Below are 27,330 nucleotides of genomic sequence, written 5' to 3' on the forward strand. Positions count from 1 at the left end.
CTCTCCCAGGATATTTAGGTCCACGCCTGATTCCTGTAAGACTTGGTCTGGATACATTTTTTCACAACTGAGTAAGAGATATTCAAGCTATGGGTTTGGAATAATAAGCTGCTGCTATGTGTACCATTCTGAATCTGTGATTCTGGACTATCCTCTACACCAATTTCCCCAGTTTCTGAACCTGCACGGGTTGGAGCAGGTGGAGGATTGAAATTGCCTGGTAAAGCATTACACTATTATCCTTATAACCCGAAAGCTTGTATAGAAATAACTGTTCTGACAATGCTGAAATCAATGCTGCAAGAAAACACTTCTATTCAGACAGTGAAACCCTAAGTCTTAAAGTCACCAAAGACAAAAATCACATTTTTTGTTATTTTGACTTTTCATGTTGGCTGCTCACTGAGTTAAACTGTATTTAATCATGCATTTGGGTTTAAATGTGGTGCAACTGTTGTGCAGTGGCAGTTTTATTTTAAATTCATAATTTTTTGTTTAATAACCAGAAAGTGCTGCAGTAGGAATGTGGTTAAATGCTATAGATGAATATTTTAAAAGAACAGCAGTGAGCCAAACTGGACTACTTGTGGTGCACTGGAATTGCAGCTGATGGCACAATCTTGTGCAAGAGATGCATTAGAAAAATAAAGGGGCACACACTAGTGTAAGGTATTAGGTGCACACGAAATTTAATTTCCTTGTAGACATTGCACTTGTTTGCTGATTCACAAAAGAAGGATTTGGGGGATTATACCATTATAATTTTCACTTCCAGCAGTCCAAAACCTGCTTGCACAGCACAGCAAAATGATATCAATGTAAATTTAGCTTCTGAGACAAGGATGCTCAAATGAGTCGTGAGAGACTGCTCATGAGCTCCTATCACCCGGCGGTCTGTTCTGGTTTCCTATCCTAATACAGATACCCTCAGGAGAAAACGCAAGAGGAGTAGTGCAGAAGTTGAGGGTTGAGGAGTAGCGGGCCCTCGGAAAGATGTCTCCACAGGCGGAATTGCAAGGAGTGATTCTGTCCCAGCCTCAAGCCTTTGCTGGGCCCAGGCAGCACAAGTGCGGTATTACCAGTGCGGAAGGAAAGGAGGCTGCAGCGTTCATATCAGTGCCTGTGCTGGCAGAAGGAGGAATAAGGGTGCCTGCTCTTTTTAAAGGCCAGTCCTTGAGTAGTAATACCTTTAATATTTGGGGAACAGATGACATGCTGAGTAAGGAGGGAATCATCAACAGCTTGCAAAAATTGGGGACAATCTATGGAAGGTGGGGACTCAAATCAAGGTGTGCTGGGGGAAAAAGGAACAATGGGGACCCTGCAGGGGAAAGCTGACCAGTTAGTTGCTAGAGGTCCCACGGTTTCAAAGGAGAGAGGCGATCAGTTGTTAAAGAGGTACACCTTGAGGTCTAACATTTTGCAGGGAGCAACCCCCATTCGAAAGCGCAAACAAAATTTTCTGGGCACGGAGATAAGGCCTTGGTGGGAAGGCATATCCAAAGTTCAGCCCCTAAGACTTATTTAGCAGTAGTCACCCAAGTGGAGCAGCTGAGAGCAGGAAGGTCCCGAAGTCAGCAAAGCAAGGCAAAAATTCAAAGTAACACCGTCCCTGAGATCATGCTTTCGACTTCAGTCTGGGGGCAAATCTAACACCAATATCCTCTGTCAGTTGAAGAGAGGACCCCTGCTAAAGGAAAGAGACAGAAACGTGGAAAGCAGTGACGGTGGAGTCAGGATGGAGGGATTTGGAAGGTTCAGTTCAGGAGGAGTGGTTGATATGATACGGACTGACATCCCTATAACAAATCGCTTCAGTCCCCTTATGGAAGATGGAGTATCAGAGCAAGGGGAAGAACCATGGAATCTCAGACAGTTCCAGTACAGTGAGGAGGATGGGACCTATTAGGATTTGGGAAATCAGGAAAAGCACTCTCAAGAGTCATCAAATGGGGAGAGCGTGGGAGGACAGCAAACAGTACAGGAGATAATAGCTGTGTTAACAGCAGGGATTAAGGATCATTTTGCAGTTTTGGATCTAACCAAAGTCCCATTCAAGTTGCGTGTACCAAGCTGGAAGGGAAGATTGATGGGTTAGTTAGGCATACAAAAGCATTAGAGAAGACAGTACAAAAAAAGCTTGGAAGGTAGGGCAAACGCAAAGGAGATCCTTAGAAGAGAAATTGGAAAGGTTGAACAAAGTTGCTAGGAGAAATAACGTCAGAATCCTGAATATTCCCAAAGGGGCAGAAAGGAATGATCTGAAATCTTTTAGGGTGAAGTTACTTAGAGAGGTACTCCCGCAGGCCACTGAAGCAGTCAACCTAGCCTCTGAAATAAAGAGGATACACAGAGACCCCTTAAAGCTCAGTTCTGAGAGGCAGAAACCGAATAAAATCTTGGTTAATTTTCTACCCTTTACAGTTAAAGAGAGAATCCTAGCGTCTGCAACAAGAGAGAGAAACCTTAGGGTACAGGGTGCCCCATTCTCTATTAGGTCAGATCTCTTCTGTTCTGCTCCAGACAATGGGAACTTGGCAGATGGATGGAGGAATGTAAGAAAATTAGTGCCAGTGATCAGCTCAAATTCCCTGCACTGTTGAGGTTATGAATAACAAAATGTATAATTTTACTAACCGAGAAGGTGTAGATGAGTTTTTGCACAACTTAAATTCAGGCAAGGAAGGAACTAGATGTAAAGGTGTGATAAGATGATCACTGGTGAAAGTGGAGCTTAAATAGGCATCTTTTATGCCTAAGATTTTAGAAGGGAGGGCTCTCATGGGTGGGTTAGGGTTGAGGGGTACTGCACTGGGTGGCGACCATGAGGGGAATATTTAAAACAAATTGAGTTCTCTTTTTAAAGGCCACAAAGGGTGTGGAATTTTAAATATTATTTTCAGCCTAGTCAGTTAGGGTGGGAGTAGGTGAAGGAAAGGGGGAGGGACACCAAGAACCAGTACTGCAGAAGTTGTTTTGGAATGTGAACGGCCCCAGTATTAGAAGGAAGCAATAGCCGATTTTGAGTCAATTGAAAGGTAACGGTGCTAAGGTCATGCTTTTGCAAGAGACCCACTTACTGAGGTCCGAGTGTAGGGAACTGCTACTGAAGCAGAGCTGGGTTGGCCATGTGGTGGCAACAGACCAGCTGCGTTGTACAAAAGGGACAGCAAGTGTTAGAAGGTCAAATGTGTGAATTGAAGTGTTGGGAAACAGGGCTGATAAAGGAGGACCATGAGCTATTAGTGAGAGCAGGATACAGAAAGAGTGGTTTACAATAGCCAGCTATTATAGGTCTAATGTAGATGAAGAATTGACTTTGTGCCAAATATTTGCTGTTCTTCTGGATTTTTACTCCCCATTATTGCTAGGGGGAGTTTTTAATATTGTTTTGGATAGCATACTAGATAGGTCATCAGTGCGTTCTCAGATCTATTTTCTGAAAACACGTGCCCTGCTTCTCTCTATGATGGAGGACCTGAATCTTTGTGATGTATGGCAAAGAAGGGAGGGGAAGCGCGGGGATTATACTTTCCTAAGTAAGAAGTATGGTCACTACTCGAGGTTGGATTTCTTCTTATTAGAAAGTGGCAGTAAGAATAAATTATGGAAGATGGTACACTTCCCCATCAAGCTCTCTGAACATGCTGTCATATTTATGCATTTTGCTCTGTCTGGTAAAGAAAGGGCTATGAGATGGACACTTGACAGGAAGGTAATATTTACAGATTCAGAATTGGAGCTCCTGAGACTAGATGAGCTTTTGTTTAACATTAACAAAGGAAAGGCAAGATTAGAGGTTGTCAGGGACACATACAAAGCTTACTTGAGGGGGAAATTACAAAGTATATTTGTGTCCAGGAATAGAGAACAGAGAAGCAAGTTGCAGGAATTAGATGAAGAGCTACTTAGGCTGGAATGGAAGCTGAAATGCATGGTCAGATGTGGATAATATGGAAAGACCGGAACAAGAGCTATACTAGTGCCAGGCAGAATTCACGGCAAGAACTGAGAGCGCGGAAAGGGAGCAGTGGGAAGCCAGTAGAGTGGGGAACTTTGAATATGGAGAGTGCTGCGAAAAGCTGCTAGCACGGATAACCAAAAAAAGATTACAAAAATAACTTTATATCACAGGGATATAAGAGGAAGGATCAAATGTTTGGGCAGAGGATGATGTGGGGATTGAAGGAGCATTTGTGAGTGTTTTTAAAAGACTGTACTCCCAACCCAACATGTTCAACAAAGACCATGTAAGGGTATGGCTGGAGGCAAGAGGGTTGCCTTCCATTTCACTAGAATCCCCGGAGTTCTTGAATAAAGAGATTAGAGGGCCGGAGATATTGGCTGCTATAAAGAGACTACAAAGAAGGAAAGCAGCTGGCCCGGATGGAATTCAAAATGAGGTATATATTACACTTGCAAACAAGATAGTCCCGTTCTAAGCAAATTTGTTCAACTCGATCCTCTTGGAAGGTTCTCCCATCCCCTCGTCATGGAATGAGGCAACTGTTTCTCTGATTTGAAGCTGAGCAAGAATCAGAGAGAGTGTCAGTTCCTGTTAAACTGTGAATACAAAGTTTTAGTGAATATCTTGGCTAAACTTTTGAGTAAAGTAGTTGGCAGTGTAAATCATCAAGATCAAAAGGGTTTCTTGCCAGGGAGCTAACTGAAGGAATTAACACACCTTTTAATTAGCACCACTGATATATCAATCAATCAATCAAGGATTTGTAAAGTGCAGCTAATCACCCATAGGTTCTCAAGGCACTGAATGTAGGTGTGCTGCTCAGTCGAAGAGCCAGGTCTTGAGGTCCTTCCTGAATTGCATCAGTAATGTGGTCTGCCCGAGCTTGACAGGAAGTGTGTTCCATGTCTGGGCTGCTAGGTAGGTGAAGGATCTTCCTTCTGTACTTTTCTGGATCCTGGGGACGGCTGCAAGGGTGAGCTGGGAGGAACAGACATCTGTTGACTACGTAGAGGGTGAGGCGGTTGTTGAGGTATGCTGTTTCTATGTTGTGCAGTGCCGTAAAGGTGTAGATCAGGAGTTTGTATGTGATGCGCTTGTTGACTGGGAGCCAGTGTAGGTCTCTGAGGTGGGAGGAGATTTGGCTGTGTCGGGGGATGTCCAGGATGAGTCTGGCTGCTGCATTCTGGACTCGTTGTAGTCTCAATTGAAGTTTCTTGGTAATGCCGGCATTGAACGATCTTTACCTTTTGCTATTCTTACGTTCGACATGGCCAAAGCTTTTGACCAAGTTAACTGGGAGTATTTGATGCTGGTACTTTGGCACCGAGGGTTCGAGGTGTCATGGGTGAGGTGACACAGAAAATGTATTCCACTCCGATGGCAAGAGTCCTGATTAATGACTCTCTATCTGTTTGTTTTAATATCAGGAGAGGAATTAGGCAGGGGTGTCCTCTATCTCACTTATGTTTGCATTATAAATAGAACCACTGGCACAAAGTTTAAGATTAAATACAGAAATAGTTCCCTTCAGGGATGAGGTAATGGCCAGGAAGTTGGCGCTATAGGTGTTAGAGGTCAGCAGCTAAACTATGGTCCCATGTGAGAGTATTACTAGAGATCTCATATTATAACAAACTTATCAATCTGTGACTCCCCAGCAACTCCTGAATGTGTGAAGGACTTTTCAGCTGCTATTTTATGGAAGGCAGGGATTATGATTTGGGGGAAGGTAATTGTGGGAGATAAGTTAATGCTGTGGGATGAATGGTCAATGCTTCCAAAATCGGTCATGTCCAGATTCAAGTATTATCAGTTGGCAAACTGCTTTAGCGCGCAAGACTGGACAAATTGTGAGCTCCTTGACATCCTTGATATGGAGTTGCATGTTACTAAGGCCCTGAAGAATGAAGTAGCTAAGTGGTAGTCACACCTTACAAAGGCAGCCGAGAAGAACGTGAAACAGGAGTATAGCGTATGGGAAGACTTCATGCCAGAAGAGGAACTACAGGATCTTTGGGAAGTATCTTTCAACTTACTTCATTCCACAGTTAAATCTGCCCCGCTCACAAAAAAATCACTTGTTCACTCTTCTCATGATTGTTCACCTTAGAAACTGGCAAAAATCAGTGATAGCAGAGACTCTAGGTGTAGAAGATGTAGAAGTCTGGATGCTGATGATCTCCATATGTTTGCTACTTGTCCGGACCTGACCCATTTTTGGCTCTGATGGGTAAAAGGCTTGCAAGCATCTTTGATTGGATGATGGAGGTAAGCCCAAGTTGATTATATTTGGAGCACTGGGCGACACTGCAGAGTGGTGCTTGGCTTCCGCGGACTCTAGGAAATTATGCTTTTTTTTGCTCCTCTTGGCAAGGAGAGATATTTGTAGGATGGAGTCTCAAGCAGAGCCTCCTAATTAGTCAGACTGGTGGCACTCAGTGGTCTATGTTTATGAGATCAAAAAGAAAATGTCAGATAAGGGGCACTCTTGCAGCCAGTTTATAAGGGACCCTACAGCTGGACTGTTTGATACCAGCAAGGTCCTGTGATTATACCCTTATGGCTGAAGTCATGTCAGGGTTTTGGGTACAGTTTTGAGACTACTGGCCTTGGATTGTATCCTGGTGAGCAATGGAGGTGGTTGCCTGTCCATACTTTTATATGAGGTTGTATGAGGACTCAAAAACCAAGCACTGGCAAAGCTAATAGGTTTCACCTTGGTGAATTAACGTTGTCAATGTTTTTTTTTACGTATTGCAGAGCAATTGAGCTGCTGTGCAATATACCTTAAAGTTAAAAAAAAAAAAAAAAAAGCGCTATGACGTGCACAGGTGAAACCTATTGGCTTTCCAATGCTTGTTTATTTAGATTTATTGTTGCTTTTCCACATTACGCTGCTCATATTAGAGTATATATCGTGAGGTTCTTAAAATGAATGTCTGGAGTGTGCAAATGCAATCTTCCTTTGAACTTGCATGATGCCGAGGCAATTTTGGTTTCCTTTTTGGATAATCTGCCCTCCCGTAGATGTACATCATATTTTGAAGGTCATCAAGTAGGCCTCTGCAGAACCCAACGTGGAGTGGGCCCATCCAGACCCGTTTTGTTTAAGGTTTGGTACTTATTTTACATTTCACAAGTGCACATACACTGCATTAAAACCTATACTGGCGGGGGAAACAATTGCTGCATGATTTTAGTAAGTCCACTTAGATACACAGGTCATTATTGATATGTCTCATATCCATTTAGTTTAAGGAGCCTATAGATTGCACAGGGAGCCAAGACTGTTGTCCTCACATAAGCACAGACATCCTGTGTCATTCCAGTTGAGGGCGGGTGATGCCGTTAATTCCTACAAAAACGAATACCTGTTTCCTTGACACCTACATCTTTGGAGAATGAAAATGTGATATTATTCCTTCGCAGTGTCACTTTGCTTTGGGACATCAAACTATATATTGGATATATTTGAGTCTTATAAGACTGGTTAATACTTTTCTTCTCAGTGTTATAAACTCTCCAGAGCAGAGCTGGCTTTAGCGCCGGTGGCACCTGGTGAGACATTGTTTGTTGGCACCCCCTATTACCGCCTTTGCCACACATTGCCTCACTACCACCCTTTAACAGTGCCCTCAAGACTCCATAACTACTCTTTCTCTCCCTCAGATGCATTTCATTTGTTTTATAGCGCAACTTTTAGTAGTGTAGCGCGTCAGAGCACTTTAAATCATAAACGCATTACACAGAGGTAAATCAATCATATGTGTTTAAATCAGGGTATATGAAATATTACATAAGACAGGGTACTACAAGGTGTATGAGTCACGTCATCCATAGTGGTAAGCAGTATAGTTTCAGTACTTGAGTTGGAGAAGCACAAAGTCAGAATTTTAGAAGTACCACTATGAGAACTGATTTCTACCCAAATGAACCTTTTTGCAACATTAGGATAATGAAAGACTGGGGAAAAATCATAATACTCTAACCTGTATCTTGCAGTTTCCAAACAGATATTTGATGTCAGTTCCTAACTCACTGTTCTGTGTTAGGATTTTAACTTATAAACTGCAAGTAACTAAAGGATATCTCCAACCATCAATAACCCACTAACCTAATTGCATTATATGCACTTTGTGATCTACATGGTACACGTTCTTTGCAGCAGGAATATTAACCCTTTGCACTACCTTATGATGAGTTAAAACTTCCCCTAGACAAAACTCGATCTCTCTCCAGAAGTTCCATTAATCACCAGAGTTATCTTGAGATTTTAATTGCAGAAAGTTGTTTGAGGCAAGGATGGGACAGCAGGTACTTTTAAAAACATAAGATACTTGCGAACACGGTGCCCCACCTAAAGTCAGCGCACAGTGCGGTGGCACCGGTTGCACAGCCCTAGAACCGCCCCTGCTTCACAGCATGTCCCCAGTCTTTGCTTTGCTACTCCAGTAAACACATAAAGAAAAAATATGTATTATATGTGAAAATCCAACTTATCACCCAACAGAAAACACTGAAATGCCGTTATGGGAGAGAAGGTTTAGAATCTCAGAGTGGGGATGTGCGCGCAGTGCATGACATGTTGCAGTGAGCATTATTAGCTACGCAAGTACACTCCTAATAACAGTAAGCAGCAAAACTGCCCACGAGAATCAGAGGAGGAAGGAAAAGCGAGAATAATGGAGGAAGTAAACTAATCCCACATGGCCTAGGAATATGTGCAAAGAGGGCACCAGAGCATCTAAGTGTTCTGATCATGGGCCGGTGGGCTAATATATGACCTTGTGGCACAGATCAGTAGGAGAGCCGTGGTTCTGCGGAGAAACAGAAGGCTCTGTACGGTGGTCTGCGTGTTATTTTGTAAGGATTAGAAAGACGCAAACTAAGTGTGGTGCTAATGTACCTGGTGCTCCTGTAACACGCCCCAATACATTTGGGTGGAGTTCACACTATATAGCAGTAGAAATAAACGAGGCTAGGCTGTTTCTGGTAAATGGAACAGGAGAGAAGACGACCTGCAGATTCACTCATAAGGAGTGCTCATTTGGAAATGCCAAAAATAATACCTTCACAGTGAAGTAGCCAATAGAAGAACACTGGTCAGAAGCCAATGGCCACTGACCGAAAGGAGTACTTGGTCCAGAATTCAACTGAAGGCATGGACGACAAGGCAGCAGAGAGCAGGAAGTGAAAGCAGACGATCTGCTGGTCAGAAGCACTTAAATTAAAGTGAAGTTGGATTTAGCCAATTGTAAGTTCAGGTAAGTAAGGGAAGGGTTTACATGCCTCTTATCTTTTTTTTTATTATTCACAAAAGAGTTTGCAAGCATGTTGCATGTGAAACCTAAAACAGAGGTCTGTAGGTATTCAGAAATATTTGGGATATACTGTAAAACTCTGGAAATCATGGAGATTTAGTTTTGTGAAATGCATGAGGATTTGAATTTCCAGTGGGGCAAAATAAAGGGGAAATCTCCATATTTCTTGAGGGTTTAGGGAAATTCGATTCTCCACAAGAAACACGTTACTCTCTGGAAAAATACAGAAACGTGCACATTTCTGCATCATTTACTACATAGGTTTTCTACCCTGTAGAAAATCTATGAGTACACTTCTCAAAATCTATAACCGTTTTAAATTTTTAAGCATGATCACTGAAACTTTGTGAATCTCAGAACCAAAGTAAGAGGAAGCCCACAACAGTAGATTTACAACTTTTGCAAGCTAGCCTTTATGAACTGGTTCATAATACTTAGGGAATGTTTGTGCAGAGTGGGATATGAATTTCCTAAAATCAATGTAATGGCTGAATACTAGGTGATAAACAAAACAGTTTGTTGGTAATGGTTATTGGAATGGCATAATAGACTGGCCAAACATCACAAGGTGCAGGGATGCCTAATTTTCTAAGCTCTTATTTTGAAGTATGTTCCTAATAAAGCACAACTAATTGATACTCTTCCAATGACTCAGCATAATAAACAAAAAGGTCAAAAGCAGCTGGTGCACATTGACTGAATAATGCACATACCTTGGACAAGTTTTTGGTGAGGACGTATCTTTCCACCCAGAGCACTGTTGACATGTCAACATAGTGTTTTGTGAGCGTTCCAAGCCACTGTGCGAGTCCATCCACCATAGTCAGGAATAAGACCCACAGGAACTTAAGGATGTCAAGAATTCGCTGCACAACATGGCTTCCTTATAAAGAACACAGAAAAAAAGAGTACATTGAGCAACATTTAACACCATCCTTACTGGCTGAGACAGGACCACAACGAAATCAACATAGGAAAACGATGGAAAAGCTATCAGAGACAATAAACGGCTTACTTACTTTATATTTTAGAACACTGGGCACTTAAGAGGAAGAGGAAGTAGAGCACCATTTACAGACATTAAACATGTTTTTGGTTGGGATGAGCAGCCATGCACTCAACAAGAAAGAATATAGAGAACCATATCTAAAACAATGAACCCCATCTTTCTTGGTTGATAAAGAAACAGCAGGCACTCAAAGGGCTAAGGAAACAGAGAACCTATTCAAAGATGATGAATACTATTTCTTATTTGGGATTTTTTAAAAACAGGCATTAGACAGGGAAGGTGCTGAAAAACCTAAATGTTGCTTGAGATTGTGCCTAAAACATTCCACATTTATCTTATCTACTTTCCCATACAGGAGACTGCATTCACCGAAGCTTTTTTCACATTCAATATCCCACAGTGCATTACAATTGCACAACCCAATTGCCCAGCTTTATGAAAACCAGCTGCCTATAGGCAATTTACATATTTGCAGTCTATTTAATAAGATTTGCAGTTTACCTAAAAATGAAAAGCTGGTCTGTATCACCTTTTTTATCCTGCCAAATGTGCCCTGGCCAAAATAAAATATCTCTGACCAGTCCTAGTCACCCAGGTGTAAATATAAGTGTAGACGTAATGCCCTATTTATTCAATAACAGCTGGCAAGCCTCGCAACAGTGAGATGCTGAATGGGACAGCAGAGTACGATTGCAGACATATTAATGGTCTCTAAACACAGAGACCCCATATGGTGTCAAGCTTTAGTCATGTTTCCGCAGTACCCTGTGTAGGTGCTGTTTTGCTCTGTATTTTGCTCTGTGGTGCAGCCTGTGTTTGTCGTGAATTATAATATGCGCCACTATTTTCAATAGAATGTTCAAATATGCATTCACGACTCCTGCTAGAGAAAATATTTTCTAATGTTAACTGCAAGATACAGCATCACTGGCTAGGGAATGTCATACTTTTAAACTGAATAGCAGCTTTGAACCTATATTGATGATCTCAGTGATAAAATACAGAGACAGTCGCTGCCTTCAAGGCCCTTTTGGGCACGAGAGGCAGCAATATAAAGAATGAATGACTATCTATTCTGCCACTACTGACTCTACCATCCTTAATCTTTAGACTATCTGGAGATAAAGTACCTCGTGCTCTGCTGGAAGGACTTTAATAGAACACAAGTCAAAATGTCCTCTCTCACTTATGGTTCATATTTAATTACTATAGTGAGGTAGCAGCATGTTCCATTTAAGGAAGGTAAGAACATACCTTTCACCTCTGATGTTTCTTAAAGCTGCTTGTGAAAAAGCGAGCATCAGAATCTAGAGGTCACAGAGTTTCCTTTGTGCCACATCAAACATACAAAGAATGTCCCAAGTTAGTATCACATGTTTTAAGCCAGAACAAGGGGCATAAACAGAAACAATTATAGGTTCCAATATTCACAGAATCATCGACTATTCAATACATAAACCACCATTTCAAGCAAGAAGCATAGGCGCCTTGTAAATAGAAAATATTCCCTGAAAAGGTATTGATAAACAAAGATATCAGTGTTTCAGACCACAAACTGTTGTTTCAAAACGAATGCATCTCCTTCCACTCTAACCAGCACTAAGCTAAACCTATCTCCACACTTGTTAGATCTACATGAGCACACATTTCCATGCCTCTGTTAAGGAATACGGTAACTGTGTGGTTAAACACTGTTCTTGGGGGAAGCAATGGCAATCACTATACACTGAGAACAAGAACACTGTGTCCACTCCTGAACAAATTATTTCCTTCATAGAGACTTCCATTTGTCTCAAAGCCTACTCTGGAATTTATCCATCCTACACCTATGCAGCCAGTTCAATAACATAACTCAGTAACGCCTCCAAATGTAAGATTGCCGTATTTTTACCATGTCAACCACACATGTAAAAAAGATTAATACTTTGGCTTTCGGTGATCCAAATCTGGAATGTCATCCAAGACTCCTTAAGTAAAACCCACTTGTTCTTTAGCAGAACTGTCAAAAGTCACTTTTTTGCTTTACCACACAGTTAAAGTTATCTCAAGATATGACCTATATCCCACTACAAGAGTCAATTTAGTTTTTAGCCTGAGATCTATAAATGAGCAGTTTAATTCAATTCTTAGCAAAGCCGATTTGCATATAAACACCTGAATAAGCTTATTTTACCTGGAGCACCAAAATTCCTTGCTCCGTTCCCAAATGCCATGTCACGAACACGTGATTTGCAGTTTTTTTTTTTTGAGATGTCAATTTCTTTCTTACCTGATCTCCCCTCATCCTCCTGGCCTTCAGTTTCTTCAGATGTTTCACCCTCAGGAAATTCAACGTTTTCTGGTACGTCTGAAAAAAATCACCACAAGTGTGCAAATGTCAAGGAACTGCTCTATTCAAAATGAAGACCACTGTTCACTATAATGTCGGACTTAACTGTGCTCGTTATCATGTGGTATTATGAATCATCGGACCCTTTACTGGGCATGTAGTCAATCAAGAGATACAGTATTTCATATAATGCTGGAGTACACCAGACAGGCAAAATTTGGATTGTAACACTGTAAATAATCTCTCGTTTTTTAATGTACCTTACCATACTTGTTTACTACCAATGTTCTTCATGTGCTGAATGATGTTTGCAGTTTCTCACAACCACAATATTTATGGGATTTCATGTATTTGTTGTGATCCAAGAGAAAATTCTTGAAACTTTGAAACTCAAGAGAAAACAGCTCCTGACTGGAATTTAGATTTGAAATCAGAATTTCATAAGTTGTACTAATCACTTGGTCATGTATCTTGTAAGTCTAGTGTTGTTTTGCTTGATTGTGTTGACGTTCATTTTGGATTGTTAAAATTATTTTAACCCAGTGTCAATATCCTTTGTATCCTGTGCTTCTTTGAATTTATGTAAGCTATAACTGTTTTGTATGGGGACAAACCCTTTTCACTTTGCTTTATCTAAAGTGTTTTTGGGGTTTATTTTTAAAGTGAATTAGTACACTCAATGTCACACTTTCCTTCACCTTGTATTTATTTTTATTATTGTACTCTTGTCCTTCCTTTTTTTTTAACCTCTGCTTCGACATACTACTTATCATTTCCCCTTTATACTTGACTACTTGCCCTGCCCCTTTCTTGTGCTGCCTAAAGTTGTCTTCCAAGTGTTTTTTGTAATTTTCACCCTAATTTTAATTTACCAATTTAATCACATCATCGATATCACTATAAAATGAAGAAAAAAATAGGTCTGATAAGGAAGACAAAACAGCTAATAAATGATGATATTTGTACTTCATTTAATGAGTTGCACGACTGAGATTTTGGGCCTTATTATGAGTTTGGCGGTCAGACGAGCCGACCGCCAAACTCATGGGTAGGACGCCCCTCTGTGGCACCCAGCACTGGCTTTCCACCAGCCTTTCCATGGTGGGGTGACTGCCATGCAAGGGCTGGCAGAAAGCGGAGTTGTAATCAGAATGGTGCCGCTGATTTCAGCACTATCGTGGCTGAGTACAACACAGACTGCCGTCAGCCCATTGCGAACGGTGTTCAGGGCAGGGACGGTGGTCCACCCATCAGGGTTGTAATGTGGCAGTCAGACCGCCAGGAGTGCAGCGGCCCGGAAGGCCTTTAGTGCTCCCATTTTCTGTATAATCATAGCCGACTTGAACTTTTTGAAATTGTTTTGGTTTGTTTTTCCTATCCTTTTGGTGTGATTTTATAAATTACATTCCTTAACGGTGTGGTCTGATATGGGTTGTTCTGGAAATGGGTTTTATTTAACTTTATTTTGTTCACAGCTTGTCTAAAGTGATGCCTGTGCTGCGTTTATTAATTTTGTACCACAATGTTTTACTGTTTGATCTCAATACAAATGTTAGTTACAAACTTGGGATCTGCTCAATGAAATTCACTTCGAGCTAATAGGTATAAAAATATGCAGTGCAGCACCACCTTTGACAAAGATGCAGAAGACTTTTTTGCTGCATAATCACTTTTATTCATATAATTAAGGTTTCGAAAAAAATTAACTATCTGAGAAAGTATGTTTTTCTATAAACAAAATAAGGCAGTGAAGACTGGATACAGTGGAGGTCTGTGCACCAATGACCAGGATAAACAAGGTTATTCTTAGTACACTCTGTGATTCTAGAGTGTGGAGACAACATCTCTGATAGAGATACCCCAGATTATTTTAGAAGTGAAGCAGTGCTACACCCCTTCAGAAGAAGTAGTGGTCCTAACATATGCATATTCATAATTTTAGAAAAGGGGCACTGCCTCAATAGATAAAAGACCCTATTTGAGTAGTGAAAGAGCAAGTTCATGGGTGTATAATTAAGACAGCAAATACAGTAGATGCAACCATTACTTGATACATTGAATACTAAGATCAATGTTCAGTGAAATGCTATGAAAATTATATTTTATTTGCTGGCTAATCTCAGTTAATTTTCAGTCTGCTCTGCTCCAAAATCAGTAAATCACTTTGTCATGCTCAAAGCCAACATAACACCTCATGTATGAGTAGGCTGTGTAAAGCCCACTATCTAAGTGGCTGATGTGATGCTGAGAACAGTGCAACACACCCACCAGGAAAGAAGATGTGCCTAAAATGCCATCCTTTAGGATGTTACCATTTGTAATTAAGAAAGAGTGGGGATCAGAATGGTAGAACCTTCCTGCAGGGTAGTTGTGGTTATGAGAATAGTACAGTCTATCCTGAAGAGGAAAAGTAAAAAAAATTCAGCTTGGATTGTTTCTAGCATTAGCATGTTACAATGACACAATATGTCTTTAGAGGTGTGTATCTGGTCAGAATACAGCAGGAAGCTGTCTAGAAGACCTGAGGAGAGAAAAAGGCAGAGACCATCCTCCAAGAGAGATGTGATGTTGAAACTGATTCAGCACATATGTTGAATCAAGTCAAAAGGAAGGGGCCCGAGATGGAGACCGTTTATTGTTTCTGAAAAGGTTACAAGCTTAAAAACCGAATCCATCCCCACCTGTCTGCTGCAGCTTCTTCTGCCTCTCTGCTCTCCGCAATTCCCGGTGGCGCTTGCGACGTTCCTTTAGTGCTGATTTTGCATTTGTCACCCATGCCTGATATGCCAACTGGATCCAAAAGAGAACAAAAGTGGTCATTGTCACAGGTAGAGGACTGAGCACAGAAAGCATTTTTTTTTTTTTAAGTCATTGGTGCCCATTTCAATACATTTCTGTACATGTCCCGTCTAGGTCCAGCCGACAAAGTCTTCTATGGACTACCACATACAGATAGCCTGATGGATGGAAGTCAGGTGTTGAGGAATGACAGGTTTTTTGCAGGTTGTTCCTCCCACTTCTTGCCCCCATTTTAACTGCCAGATGCTGGGTTTCGACTCTGAAGGTGCACTGAAGCCTGCTAACCAGGTTCCAGTACCACTGTTCATTTCCCCTTAAAAACAGAAATAGCCAATTGCAACCCAATTGATAAGCACTTAAGCCCACCTGGAGGCCCTTAGTAAATGGTACGCTAGTACTTAGGGCATGGGTACTAAAGTGGGTCCCCCAAGGGCTAGAAGCATGTATTAAGCCACCCAAAGGGACATTCCCCCATACAAATTACATGCAGACTACCATTGCAGGCTGCATGCCATGGTGCAAACCATGAGTGAAAATCCTACATGGCACACTTAGTGTGCCATGCCAAAGTCACTACATATAATATATGTAACTCACTCCTACAGCAGGCCATGAAGCCCCAAAGAAAGGGTGCATTATTTTTTATGCCTTCATGAGAAGGTATGCTCCTGTGATGTCTAGTTCTATTACTAGATATTACAAGTGAACAGGCAAGCTATCTTAAGGTATGTAATGGGCACTGGTCATTACGGGTTACCCAGCTTCACAATGGCTTCACTGAAACCTATGGTGTTTGGTATCAAACACCTCAGTTTAATAAATCCATACTGATGCCAGTATTGATTTATTATGACATGCACCCAGAGGGCACCTAAGCGGTGCCCCCCAAAACCAAAGTAGTTCTCTAGTGCTCTGGCTGACTGGTATCGACCAGCCTGCCACTAAAGAGGAGTTTCTGACCCTCTGGAGGTGACAGCCCGAGCTCTCAGTGGTCAGAAACAGTGCCTGTTCCAGAGGAAGGTGTTATCACCTCATCCAGCAGGATGGCTAGTAAATCAGTGTATCTGGGCTGGAGGCTTCAAAGCCTCTGCAGGTCTTTGATATGTGACCCTGGCTTCCCACAGACCCTGGAAATGTCATCCCCTGACCTGTGGCCCATTTGGTACCAGGACAGGTGCAAAATTAGCTATGCAAGTAGACGTGCTGCGCTACCAGGCAAGTGACACCCCTAAGGTGGGCTGCCTAATATGCTTCACGAAGGAAGGGTTCCACCATCTTGCTTTCAGAGGAATTCGAAATTCTGGGGCAGGCTTGTGCTCACTCCCCACAGGAAGTGGTCATACAGGGGGTGTAGTCACCCCAGGGGCAAGTAGCCCAATGACTACTACCTACTCTCAAAAACAGAGCTCTCCCCTTTGTGCTCAGCTGGACTGGTCACCCAGGTACCGCTCCCATTGACTTCAATGCATAGCGTCTGAGGATACCGCTGCTAGGAGCACCTCTACACCGGACACGCCAGGGCCAATAACCTGAATCTGGTGGTGCTTCTAAGGACCTTGGCCCCTCCTTACACCCTTAAGTCAAGAAGGACAGTCCTGTAAGTTGATTGTAAGTGGCCCAGTGCAGTGTATGTTCTCCCCTTAAGATAACATTACCGCGTTAAAGGCTCATGCCTCAAACTGCTGTATTCTCTAAGTGTTGAAATATTTCTAACTTGGAAAGTATTTACCTGATATTGAAGATCTGGGTGTCTAAATTAAGATAAAATACTATGTTATTTTTGTAGATTGGCCTTGAGTTTCTTCTTGAGTGTGTGTCTCTATGTTCAACAAATGCTTAGCACCACTCTCTGATTAGGCTAAACTGATTGCCCACACTACCACAAAGGAGCATTTAGGGTTATTAATTTAACCCCTGTAAGCCAATAAGGGTCACCTGTACTATCTGCATAGTGTATCCCTACATTTGGTACACTGCAGAGATAGCCAGCTTCCTACAATGCATGAAAGGTACATTCATGGGATGGGATCAATGAGTAATCAATACTATGTAATTAAGAACAGGCTCTTGAGTTGGGGGAGAAATATTATATATTGATGGATGAGTTCATAGAAGGCAATCATTTAGTAGTTGTATGTGAAACATACCATATGCAGGCTACCAGCGTGAGCATGTCAGTCTTTAATGCCCAGGGTTTACAGTGAAAGAAGGAGAATATTGGATGCTGGAGTAGAGAGAAGCAGTACTTAGTAACGTTTTATGCAAAATTTCTGTCGATGGGGAAAAAAGTTTAGGATGTCATTGGTGTGTAGATAGGCTCTGGAAGACCAAAATTATGGACACATTCAACCAACAGTTTTGGGAACTAGAGAGGTGTGTGGAGAGCTCCATTGATCAATTCATGTATGTTGGAAAAGGATTGTCAGTTTCAGGGACATCGATATATTAAAGGACACTGTAAGCATTTTCTAGAGGATACTGCAGTAAATTAGGGAGTTTTGTAACAAACAAGTCTCCCAAGATGGCAAAGAGTCCAAATGTAGCAAAAATATCATCCAAATGTAACCCACGTATATAGCCCAAAGACAGAAGGGTGCAAAACACTTAATTTTTTGTTGTTGCAGTTTTATATAGCGTAGCCTTGACCCGAAGGCATTTGAGTGCTTTACATGAGCATCACTTACATTACACAAGGACACATTCATTTTGGTTTTAGGCATGGGGAGATTAAGTGAATTGCCCAGAATCACAGGATGATGAGCGGACCCCAAAACTCGAACCTAGTTCCCCAGATGCAAAGTCTGCATATCTGGCCATAATGCCACATCCTCTCCCCTAAGTGCTACATATAATCTAGTGACCAACTGGATTAAAAAAACATGTGAGTGAATGAATGAATGGGTTTTATAAAGTGCACAAATACCTGAGGGTGTCTTGGTGCGGACAACTGAAACGTAAGGTGAGAAAAACTACAAAATATCACATTTCATTTTAAAATTGGGAGAAAAAAAGCCATGTTTTCAACTGTTTAGGAAAAGTAGCTAGACTTGACTTATAGGAAAGGCAGTTTGTTCCACAACAAACAGGTGGTGTAGACAAAGCCACAACCAACCCACAAAACTTTATTTATTTTAGGGATCTGTACATTATACAATCCAGAAGATATGCATTTTCTGGCTGGTTGATATCATCTAAATTTACCAGCCAAGCCCTTGTGTTTGGTACTGTATAAGGCTGAATGAGCTAAGCAAAGAGCCTTTAATGCTAAGCGCTTCTTGACTGGGAGCCAATGTAATTCAGTTAAAACATGAGTCACAAAGGTGTATTTAGGAACTTTCTTAGAAGAAGGGCTGATGCATTCTGCAGCATCTAGAGGTTTTTTTTCAGAATTGCTTGTAGGGTACCCATATATAAGGCATTACAGTAATCAATTCTGGATAAGATCAGGGCAATTAATATAGTTTTTTTTTAAGCTGAGAAGTTAAGAAAGGCAACACTTTTTTTTAAAGACCTGAGAAATAGAAAACAAGCTGAAGTGGTTTTGTTAACTTGGGTTAACAAGGATACATCAGAGTAAAACATTAGCCTTAGGTTTCTCACTTTGGAAACTGGCTCTGGGGTGGAACCCAGAGCTTGAGGACAAAAGGAGTATCCCCAAAAGGTGGATTCCTTTCCAAAAATGAGGACTTCAGTTTTAGGAGTTCAGTTTCAGACAATTGACAGTCATCCACTGAATAATTACACTCATGCAGTTATTAAACCTAGCAGAACTTCATCCACATTGCCTGGAATAGATACCACAGCGTATCATCGGCGTATGTTATGGAGACAAAGCGGTAAGAGTGGATTAACTTTACCAGTGGGGCCACATAGATATTAAACAGCGTAGGGCTGAGGAATGACCCAGGTGGAACCCCACATGGAAGGGAGAAGGGTTTAGAATGGAAATACCCATGAGTTACAAACTGCTGTCTACCACTTAGAAAAGAAGCAATAAGTTTAAGTGCATTAGCATTAATGCCAGTCTTCGATAATAGGTCTAGCAAAACACTATGACTAACCAGGTCAAGTGAGGCGGACAGGTCCAACAAGACCACCATCGCCCTGCCTCCATTGCCCTTAACAGCTCTAATGACTTCCACAATGGCGATCAAAGCTGTCTCCATGCTAAAGCCAGATCTAAAACAATATTGTGCAATCTCCAACAAATTGTTATCTTCTAGATATCTTGATAGAGTAGTATTAAAATGTTTTGAAGTAATTTAGCCGGTTAGTGGAGTTGAGATATAGGGTAAAAAAAATTTATTTTCCTCCTTATGATCCGAAAATGTTTTTTTTTTTTTTTCCTTTAAAAGTGGTAAAATTGAACCCTCTTTCCAAACAGTGGGGAAAGACCCCTATCGCAATAGTGATGTTTAGCAGATCCATTAGGACCGGAGCGATACTTGTAGTAGCCGCTTCGCTTCAATGATATTAGGCAGACAGGGATCCGATGGAACTCCTGATTTTACCAGCTCAATTGTGGTCATTTGAGCTATCCTTATAAAGATAGCATATTTAAAAGTGCTTTGTTGCTATTTGAGAACTCCAGGGAGGAAGGCGCAGATGAAAACCTGCCAAAACACATGGTGACACACAATATTGGCTCCCCCTACAAGGTCTCCTGATAAGAAGCCAATATCACACGTGTGGCAGGGAAACAAAGCTAAAAACCACTTTAAGCAGTGGTTTTCAGCTCGTTTTCAGAGGCTTTTAACTGCCGATCGGCAAGCTTTGTTTTTTTTCCTTGGGGTGGGGGCAAAAGTGCCTCTTACATGCTTTTTGGCATGATGCCTCAACCCCTCTAAGGCTCCACCCCCTCCTCACACAGGTTTTTGGTGATGTTGACAGGTCTGCAGAGGCAACAAGTTGACCACGCTGGGCATGCGGGAGGGGCAGTGGCATCACAACAGACCGTGGAGGTCAGGGGAAATGGAGACAGGGGCAACAAAACAACCAAACAGGACTAGCACAAGAGGCTGTGGCAATATAACAAACCACTGAGGGCAGAAGGAATAGGCAGTGGCAGTACAACTATACATGCCAAGAGACTTGATCCAGACAGGAGACTCCTGATGTTTTTGAGCCAAAAAAAGGCTTTAATGTATTTGTCTCCTCCTTAAAATCTCCTCTTTTTCAATGTAAGTCAATGGGGAAAATTAATTCCCCAGGATTTATTTTCAAAATCCTCCTCTTACCAAGTTCAAAATGTTGGCATGTATGGTACATTGGATCACGGAGGGAAGGAGGAATGGAGTAGGGACATGAACTTGGATAACAGAGGGCAAGAAGGAGTAGGGGAGGGGTACCAAACTGACCTTACAGGGCAGGCATCAGGGGTTGCAGCAGCACAATTCACCACACAGGGTAGGCAGGACGGAAGTGCAGCACAACGGACTAGGGAAAACAATAGGGAGGGTACAGGGCTATGCACATGGACAACAGAGAGCAGAGGGGAAAAGGGCAGCAAGCTTACCATACTAGACAGACTGGAGGGACAGTTGCAGCATAGCGGATCATGAAGGGCAGAGAGAGGGGCAGGGGCACAACAACATACCAGACAAGGTAGAAGGGAGGTGATAGGGGCCTGCACATAGAAAATGGAGGGCAGGGGGCAAGGGGGCAAAGGGGCAGGGCAGGAGCAGCAAGCTGACCATGGAGGGCACGCGGGATGGGCACTGGAAGCACAACACACAATGGAGGGCAAAAGTGAGACTATACTGGCATACACACAGGCAATGGAGGGAAGGTGGGAGGGGGTCAGGGTTAGCAAGCTCACCACACAGGCCCGGTGGGAGTGGCTGTAGCAGCACAGAAGACCATGCATGGCAAGCAGGAGTGTTACTGGCAGCACAAATGCCATGGTGAGCAAGAGGGAGGGGCAGATGCATGCACAAAGGACCATGGAGGACAGAAGGGATGGGTAGGAGCTGGACAACAGAGGGCAGGGGAAGGGGCTTCACAAGAGATCATGAAGGACAGGCAGAGGGAGCAGTTGCAGCACAACAGAGCATGTAGGGCAGAAGGGAGCGGCAGCAAAACGGACACTGGAGGACAGGAGGGAGCAGATACGGGTGTGGAACTCGGAAAAGAGGGGTGGAGGTGCAGAGACAGGCTTCAGCCACCTGACTGTGCTAGGCAGGTGAGGGGCAGTGGCAGCTCTACAGAACACTCAGAGTAGATAGGAGAGACAGTGGCAGATCCACGGAACATGGGCAAAAGGGAGGGAGCAGGGGCAAGCACACAGACATCAGAGGGAAGGGGGAAGGAGGATAGGGGCAGCAAGCTAAGCACAGAGGCTAAGTAGGAGGGCAATGATGGGGTGTAGAACTGGGCAGTGGAGGTCAGGAGGAGTGGGCAGGGACATCAAGCTAAATGGAGGGCATGGTTTTGTGCATGTAAGATCTTATCCTAACTAGAACGTCCCTGCAACCTTTGGTTTTTTAGTATATACACCTACCTACCTGGGGTTGCCAACCTTTCCTGTAACAAGAGCTACTTATATTAAATGAGAGTCATTCCGAGCTACTTATGTTAGTGGTGTAGTAGTGACCACACTATCCAAGATTGTCAGCAGTGAGCACATCAGTGCATAAGTAAGGTCGCCAGCAATAAAGTAAAAAAAAAAAAAAAGCATTATCAATTTGGAAAGTCTCTAAATGTGTAATACATAACAGACATGGGTGCAACACCCTTGGCACTGAGGTAATAATGCAAGTAATACATCTCTGCAACTCAAATGATAGTTTTACATACATTTTGAATGTTCAACAATTTTTCCCCAAACAAAACCATATAAGGAGTGAAAATACACACATTTTCATTTCCAATATAATGCTGTTCAATTCTCATATCCATATAATAAATCTTCCAACAAAAGCTTCTATGGTAGTAGCCACGGCTGCACACAGGAGAGCTACTCACAGGGTGCTGGTGAACTACTAGTAACTCACAAGCTAGTCATTGGAGTTTGGGTTGGACTGTTCCCACTAGAGCCGGGACAAGACTGTTTTGCATATGGCTAGGCCCAAACTGAGGAAGCATGGTGTGCAAATAAGAATGGACTGGGATGCAGCCTGAGTAATTTACAATGGCTGAGATTAATTCAAGCATACCATCCCTCACTTTTTGTACACTTCAGTGTGTCCACTCCATTTTACTGTGGCACAGTGCAAGCTTCCTCTGCGAAGATAACTTCAAATATTAGAATAGAATTATAAAATTAAATATGGGTTGGGTGTCTGAGGTAGATTAAACTTATGTTATAGTTGTGTATGGTAATAAGATCTTCCCTTACATTAAAAAAATACTAGAAATTCACTGATTAAAAAAACAAAACAAAGGTTAAAGAGACATTATAGTTAGGTGTTGAAATAAGATTTAAATTTAAAAAGCTAAGGTTTAAAAACAAAACTACTGAAATGTACCAGTTATACTATACTGAGCTAACTGTAACTTGTGACCCGCCATGCTCTGCTTTTGACCTCGCATATTAATTGCATCACTCATGTCATGTTAAATTACATCATTAATAGCATTTCTAATGACTTCATACAATCATTGTGACACCATCCTAAAGGATTTGCGTAAGTAATTCAACATGCTACACATGTGGCAAATTTTCTACTCACCTTAATGGGATTACCCTCTTAAAGACTTTACATGACTTGCAATTTTAGGTCAAGATGTTGACAACTATACATTTGGCACTGTATAGACACTTTGTGGCACGCCCTATGAGCAACCCTCCATAGGTTAGTAAAATACACTGCACTTACTCTTCAGTTGGGAACAATGGCATGCAGCTTTAAATCCATGCTTACAATGCCAGTGTGAGAAAAACCACCTCTAAGTGGGACACTCCTACATTCTATGTTATTTAACAATCTGCAGTTCCTTAAAATCTTCAGCAAAGTTCTGCAAATAAACATCCTTGCTACACAGAATGTATTTATAGCACTGTACTACAACTATTTAACATGGATGCCTGCCCAAATATCCACTGATGGATATTCTGTTGTTGACAGGAGCTTTGGCATTTCTCAGATTTTTTGGACCAGGCTTCAGCTTTAGGCCACAACCTACTTTCAAACATACCTCTACAAATCACACCAGGTACGCTCAAACCTTCATCTTGTTTAACATGGAGTAATGCTTGTGACCCAAACTTTAGGGACTTTTAAACAGTGCACCATATAATTTTCAACATGCACAATCACACCTTTCCTCCAAGGTCTATGCTATTTCCATGCTATGGACTCGGCATGTACATTCAGTAGCCTTAGAACTACAGTGTTATCAATGATGTCATCAATGAGGACATCAATTAAATCATTTGAGATTTCATAAGTAATATGATCAAATTATATAATTCAACATGTCGTTATTGATGTAATATGTGAGGTCATAAGCAGTGCCTTGCGGAGGTGTATTTTCTAGAAAGTTCAGGAAACTATCACTGGTACATTTAAGTTTTAAAAAAAAAATGTAAACATTCCTTTTTATTTTATTTCAACACTAAACTATAAAGTTACGTTAACCTTTGATTTATTTATTTTTTCAGTGAACTTCTAGGGTTTATTTAACATACATATAAGATTATATATAATACATAATAACCCTAGGTCAGGGTGCTGAAGTGCTTGTCTACATGGGCAGCAAACTGCACCTTATAGGGAGTGTGGTTCAGAGGGTGTTTTGTTGTCTTTGTTTTTATCCTATGTGGGATGTTTTTCCATCTTGCATGTGATAACTACAGAGATGAGGTTATCATGTCATGGGATGCAGCTCTTAGTCAGGTGATGGATGAAGAATTGTGAGAGATAGGCATGCATTACATGGTTTGCCATGTGGTAAAGCACAATAGGACCCGCTTAGTACCTCCATTTTATAATACTTATTTTAACTTAGCATTTCTATCTGGTGGTGACTTTTACTTGGGTTTCCGTTCATGCAATAATTTACTGAGGAATCATTGTACATGAGCATGTTTCTTGGAGGCGTTGCTGCTATCCAGTCTGTACACTGTATCAAAGGCTAGACACACAGAACACAACGCCCTTGTATTGTGATAGTCAATGGAGACTGCTCCTCACTGGCAGGCATATTGCATCAGTGCTGCACCTCTGACACAATGCTTACTAACTGTGCTTGCATTATAAAAGCTGCCTATGTGCTACATTCAGCAAAGGAGCACTTCTGCTAGGATTATCCTGGAGCGTGGTGCACTATGGCCGAGATGCAGCCCTGCTGACTCTGACTTCTACCCTTCAAGGGGCAATATCCTGCAGTATGCCAGACCAGCTTCCTGACTTCCTGGTACATCTTCCCCAGGTATTGGGGGCATTATGCTACTGCCCATTTGACCTGGCAGAGGGTACTCCCACTATGCTTTTGATAGTATAGGTAGTAACATCTAGGAGTGTACCAACACAATAACATTTTCATGGTTGAACGATTTATCTTTTTTACCATAGCTGGTTACCATACTTCGTCTAATTGCCTAATAATCGCAGTTCATGTTTTTATGTAAGAATGGATTATGTTACTTACCCTGTAAGCATCTGTTTGTGGCATGCAGTGCTGTAGATTCACATGCTCTGCATTCTTCTGACATCTAGTGTTGGGTTCGGATGTATACAAGTTGTTTTTCTTCAAAGACGTTGTCAGAGTCCCAAGGTAAAGTGACCCCCCTTCCTTTCGGTGATACTGTGCATGGTCATCGACTCCATTGTTAGATTGCTTTCATTCTGCCATCGGGTTCGGAAGTGTTTTTTCGTGCTCTGGTACAAGATCGCCTAGGGCCCTCTTTGAAATAGTTATATAACTCTTATAGTCGTCTGTATTGTTTTCAATCGCATTACATAGACATACTGACAACTCAGGATGCAAAACACAGTTTGTCGGATCAACATACTTCGTCCAAGACCTTCGGGCCTTGCCCGATCGCACTTCTCTATTTTTCGACACTTTGGTATCTAATTGAAATGCGCTGCTGATGGAACGGACACCTTTCTGTTCTTGCCCCAGGTGTCACACCAAGTTACCCCACACAGACCTCCACTTGGTGTGTAATCTTTGTTTATGAGCAGATCACAACAAAGAGGACTGTGAGGCCTGTCAATCAGTTCATTCAAAGAAGACGCTTTGAGGTCATCGGGCACGTTGGAAAGAAGTGCAGCAAGAGGACATCGAGGACACACAGGATATCTTCGGTATCCAAGACATCGACCCGCACATGCCATCAAACACCATTGTTGCAATAAACGTTTGGAAAGACATCTTGATATCTTTCTTGTGTCTCATCTTGGGTGGACAGTGTGACAATGAATGGGTAGATCTGTTTCCATGATTTCCTTGGGAACCTGAGTAGTCATATTCGAGGCTGCAGATTCCATCTGATATCGTGGTATGCTTAGAGGTACAGGTAGCGAACTGTGAGCTAGCCAGGAACCGTGGCAACATTTCCTGATGGTACAGGTGGACTGATTCCCTGTACACTGACAATTATGTTGACCAGATACAGTCCTACTTGATTCGTAGGAACTGTGTAACAGCAGCAATCTATCTTCTTTGAACATCTCTGCAGTTCCCTTAATGGCATTTCTTATGATCTTAGTCCACTTACCTGGTTGCTGCACTGGTTTATCCATTATGAAATTTTTATATTTAAGGTTTATTGTCTTGAGCAGGCACAGGTAGGAAGGAATGGTGGTGGGAAGATCTGCTGGGACGCTCTTTGTTACTATAATCACATATCTGATTCTCACTGTGAGATGTCAAGAAGTGGTTGTAATGTGTTACTAGTGGGAACTGCTTTAGTGGACTAAATAAGAGTCCTCTGCTGGCCATCAGTATGTGTCAGATCTCTTTGGTTATTCCATGCCTGAGGCACTATAAGAGAATATCTAGTTTCTATTTTTATGCAGCATTTAACACAACAGTGTATGCCTGGGTTAGCCGATGAGGTAAGAAAGGCAGAGAGAAATAAAGTGGTTGACCAATAATCACTAACACTGTAAAGTGAGAAAATGTGAGATAAAAACCCATGCCACCCAGTCAAATGGTAGAGAATTTAGCTTTTAAATAACCCCATTTATATGTTGTCTGACTGGAAATCCTATATATATCGCCTCCCGCCTCTCACATCTAACACATTTTAAAAGTAGCTGTTTACAATTAAACATGAGCATGTTTGAGCTAAGAAAAACATGAATGAATGAATCAATCTTCACTCAACATTACCTGGAAGGCGCTCTGCTTGGCCGGCCTCTGATCTTCCTGCATGGATTCCTCTTCTTCCTCACTGTCCGATTCAAACAGGTAATACTCACCAGAGTGAAGCACTGGCAGAAGCAGGAAAAAAGAGTTATAGGGCAGCAACAGGAACTGGGCAAGTACAAACGCAAAGCTATCGATTGAAAAAGATAAATTGTCTCTGTAGCTGGTCTGAGGATGCTTAGAAAAACAGCCAATACAGCGCAACTTCCTGCACCACCAACTATAGCTAAATTAGTCATGTGGTCTCCAAAATATAAGTCCATTAGTGAGGCAAAACAGTAATAGATGAGGATTAATAGCATGTCAACGACCCTCCTGGTTAATCGAAGCTCTCCGTTTAGGTGAGAATGTAAGCAAGTGCCTAACCTTTGGCCACTTATACAGGGTAAGTGCACTTATGACTCGGGAAGGTGCATATGCACCCCATGTTAGCTGTAGGGCTTGTGCTAGTTTTCCAAGTGCACCTCAGGACTCGTACTGTCAGAGCTGATAATTAAGACATACATGAAGAAGTTCTAACCATATCGAGGTTCATACAATGATCAATAACTAGATTAATAAAACAAAACAAAAAACTGGTTAAAAT

General features: G+C 41.9%; 1 protein-coding gene across 4 annotated transcripts in view; it reads right to left on the bottom strand.

Moving 5' to 3' along the window:
- PIEZO1 (piezo type mechanosensitive ion channel component 1 (Er blood group)) overlaps positions 1–27,330 on the bottom strand; it is a 742,509-nt gene that overhangs the window by 127,393 nt on the left and 587,786 nt on the right. For all 4 annotated transcript variants that reach the window (XM_069215849.1, XM_069215848.1, XM_069215845.1 and 1 more), the window contains 4 exons: positions 26,709–26,809; positions 15,308–15,416; positions 12,567–12,644; positions 10,002–10,171 (listed from right to left, as the gene is read on the bottom strand). In XM_069215849.1, the coding sequence (XP_069071950.1) occupies positions 10,002–10,171; positions 12,567–12,644; positions 15,308–15,416; positions 26,709–26,809 (458 nt within the window). The remainder of the gene's footprint in view (positions 1–10,001; positions 10,172–12,566; positions 12,645–15,307; positions 15,417–26,708; positions 26,810–27,330) is intronic.

The sequence above is a fragment of the Pleurodeles waltl genome, chromosome 12, assembly GCF_031143425.1.
Source record: "Pleurodeles waltl isolate 20211129_DDA chromosome 12, aPleWal1.hap1.20221129, whole genome shotgun sequence".
NCBI lineage: Eukaryota > Metazoa > Chordata > Amphibia > Caudata > Salamandridae > Pleurodeles > Pleurodeles waltl.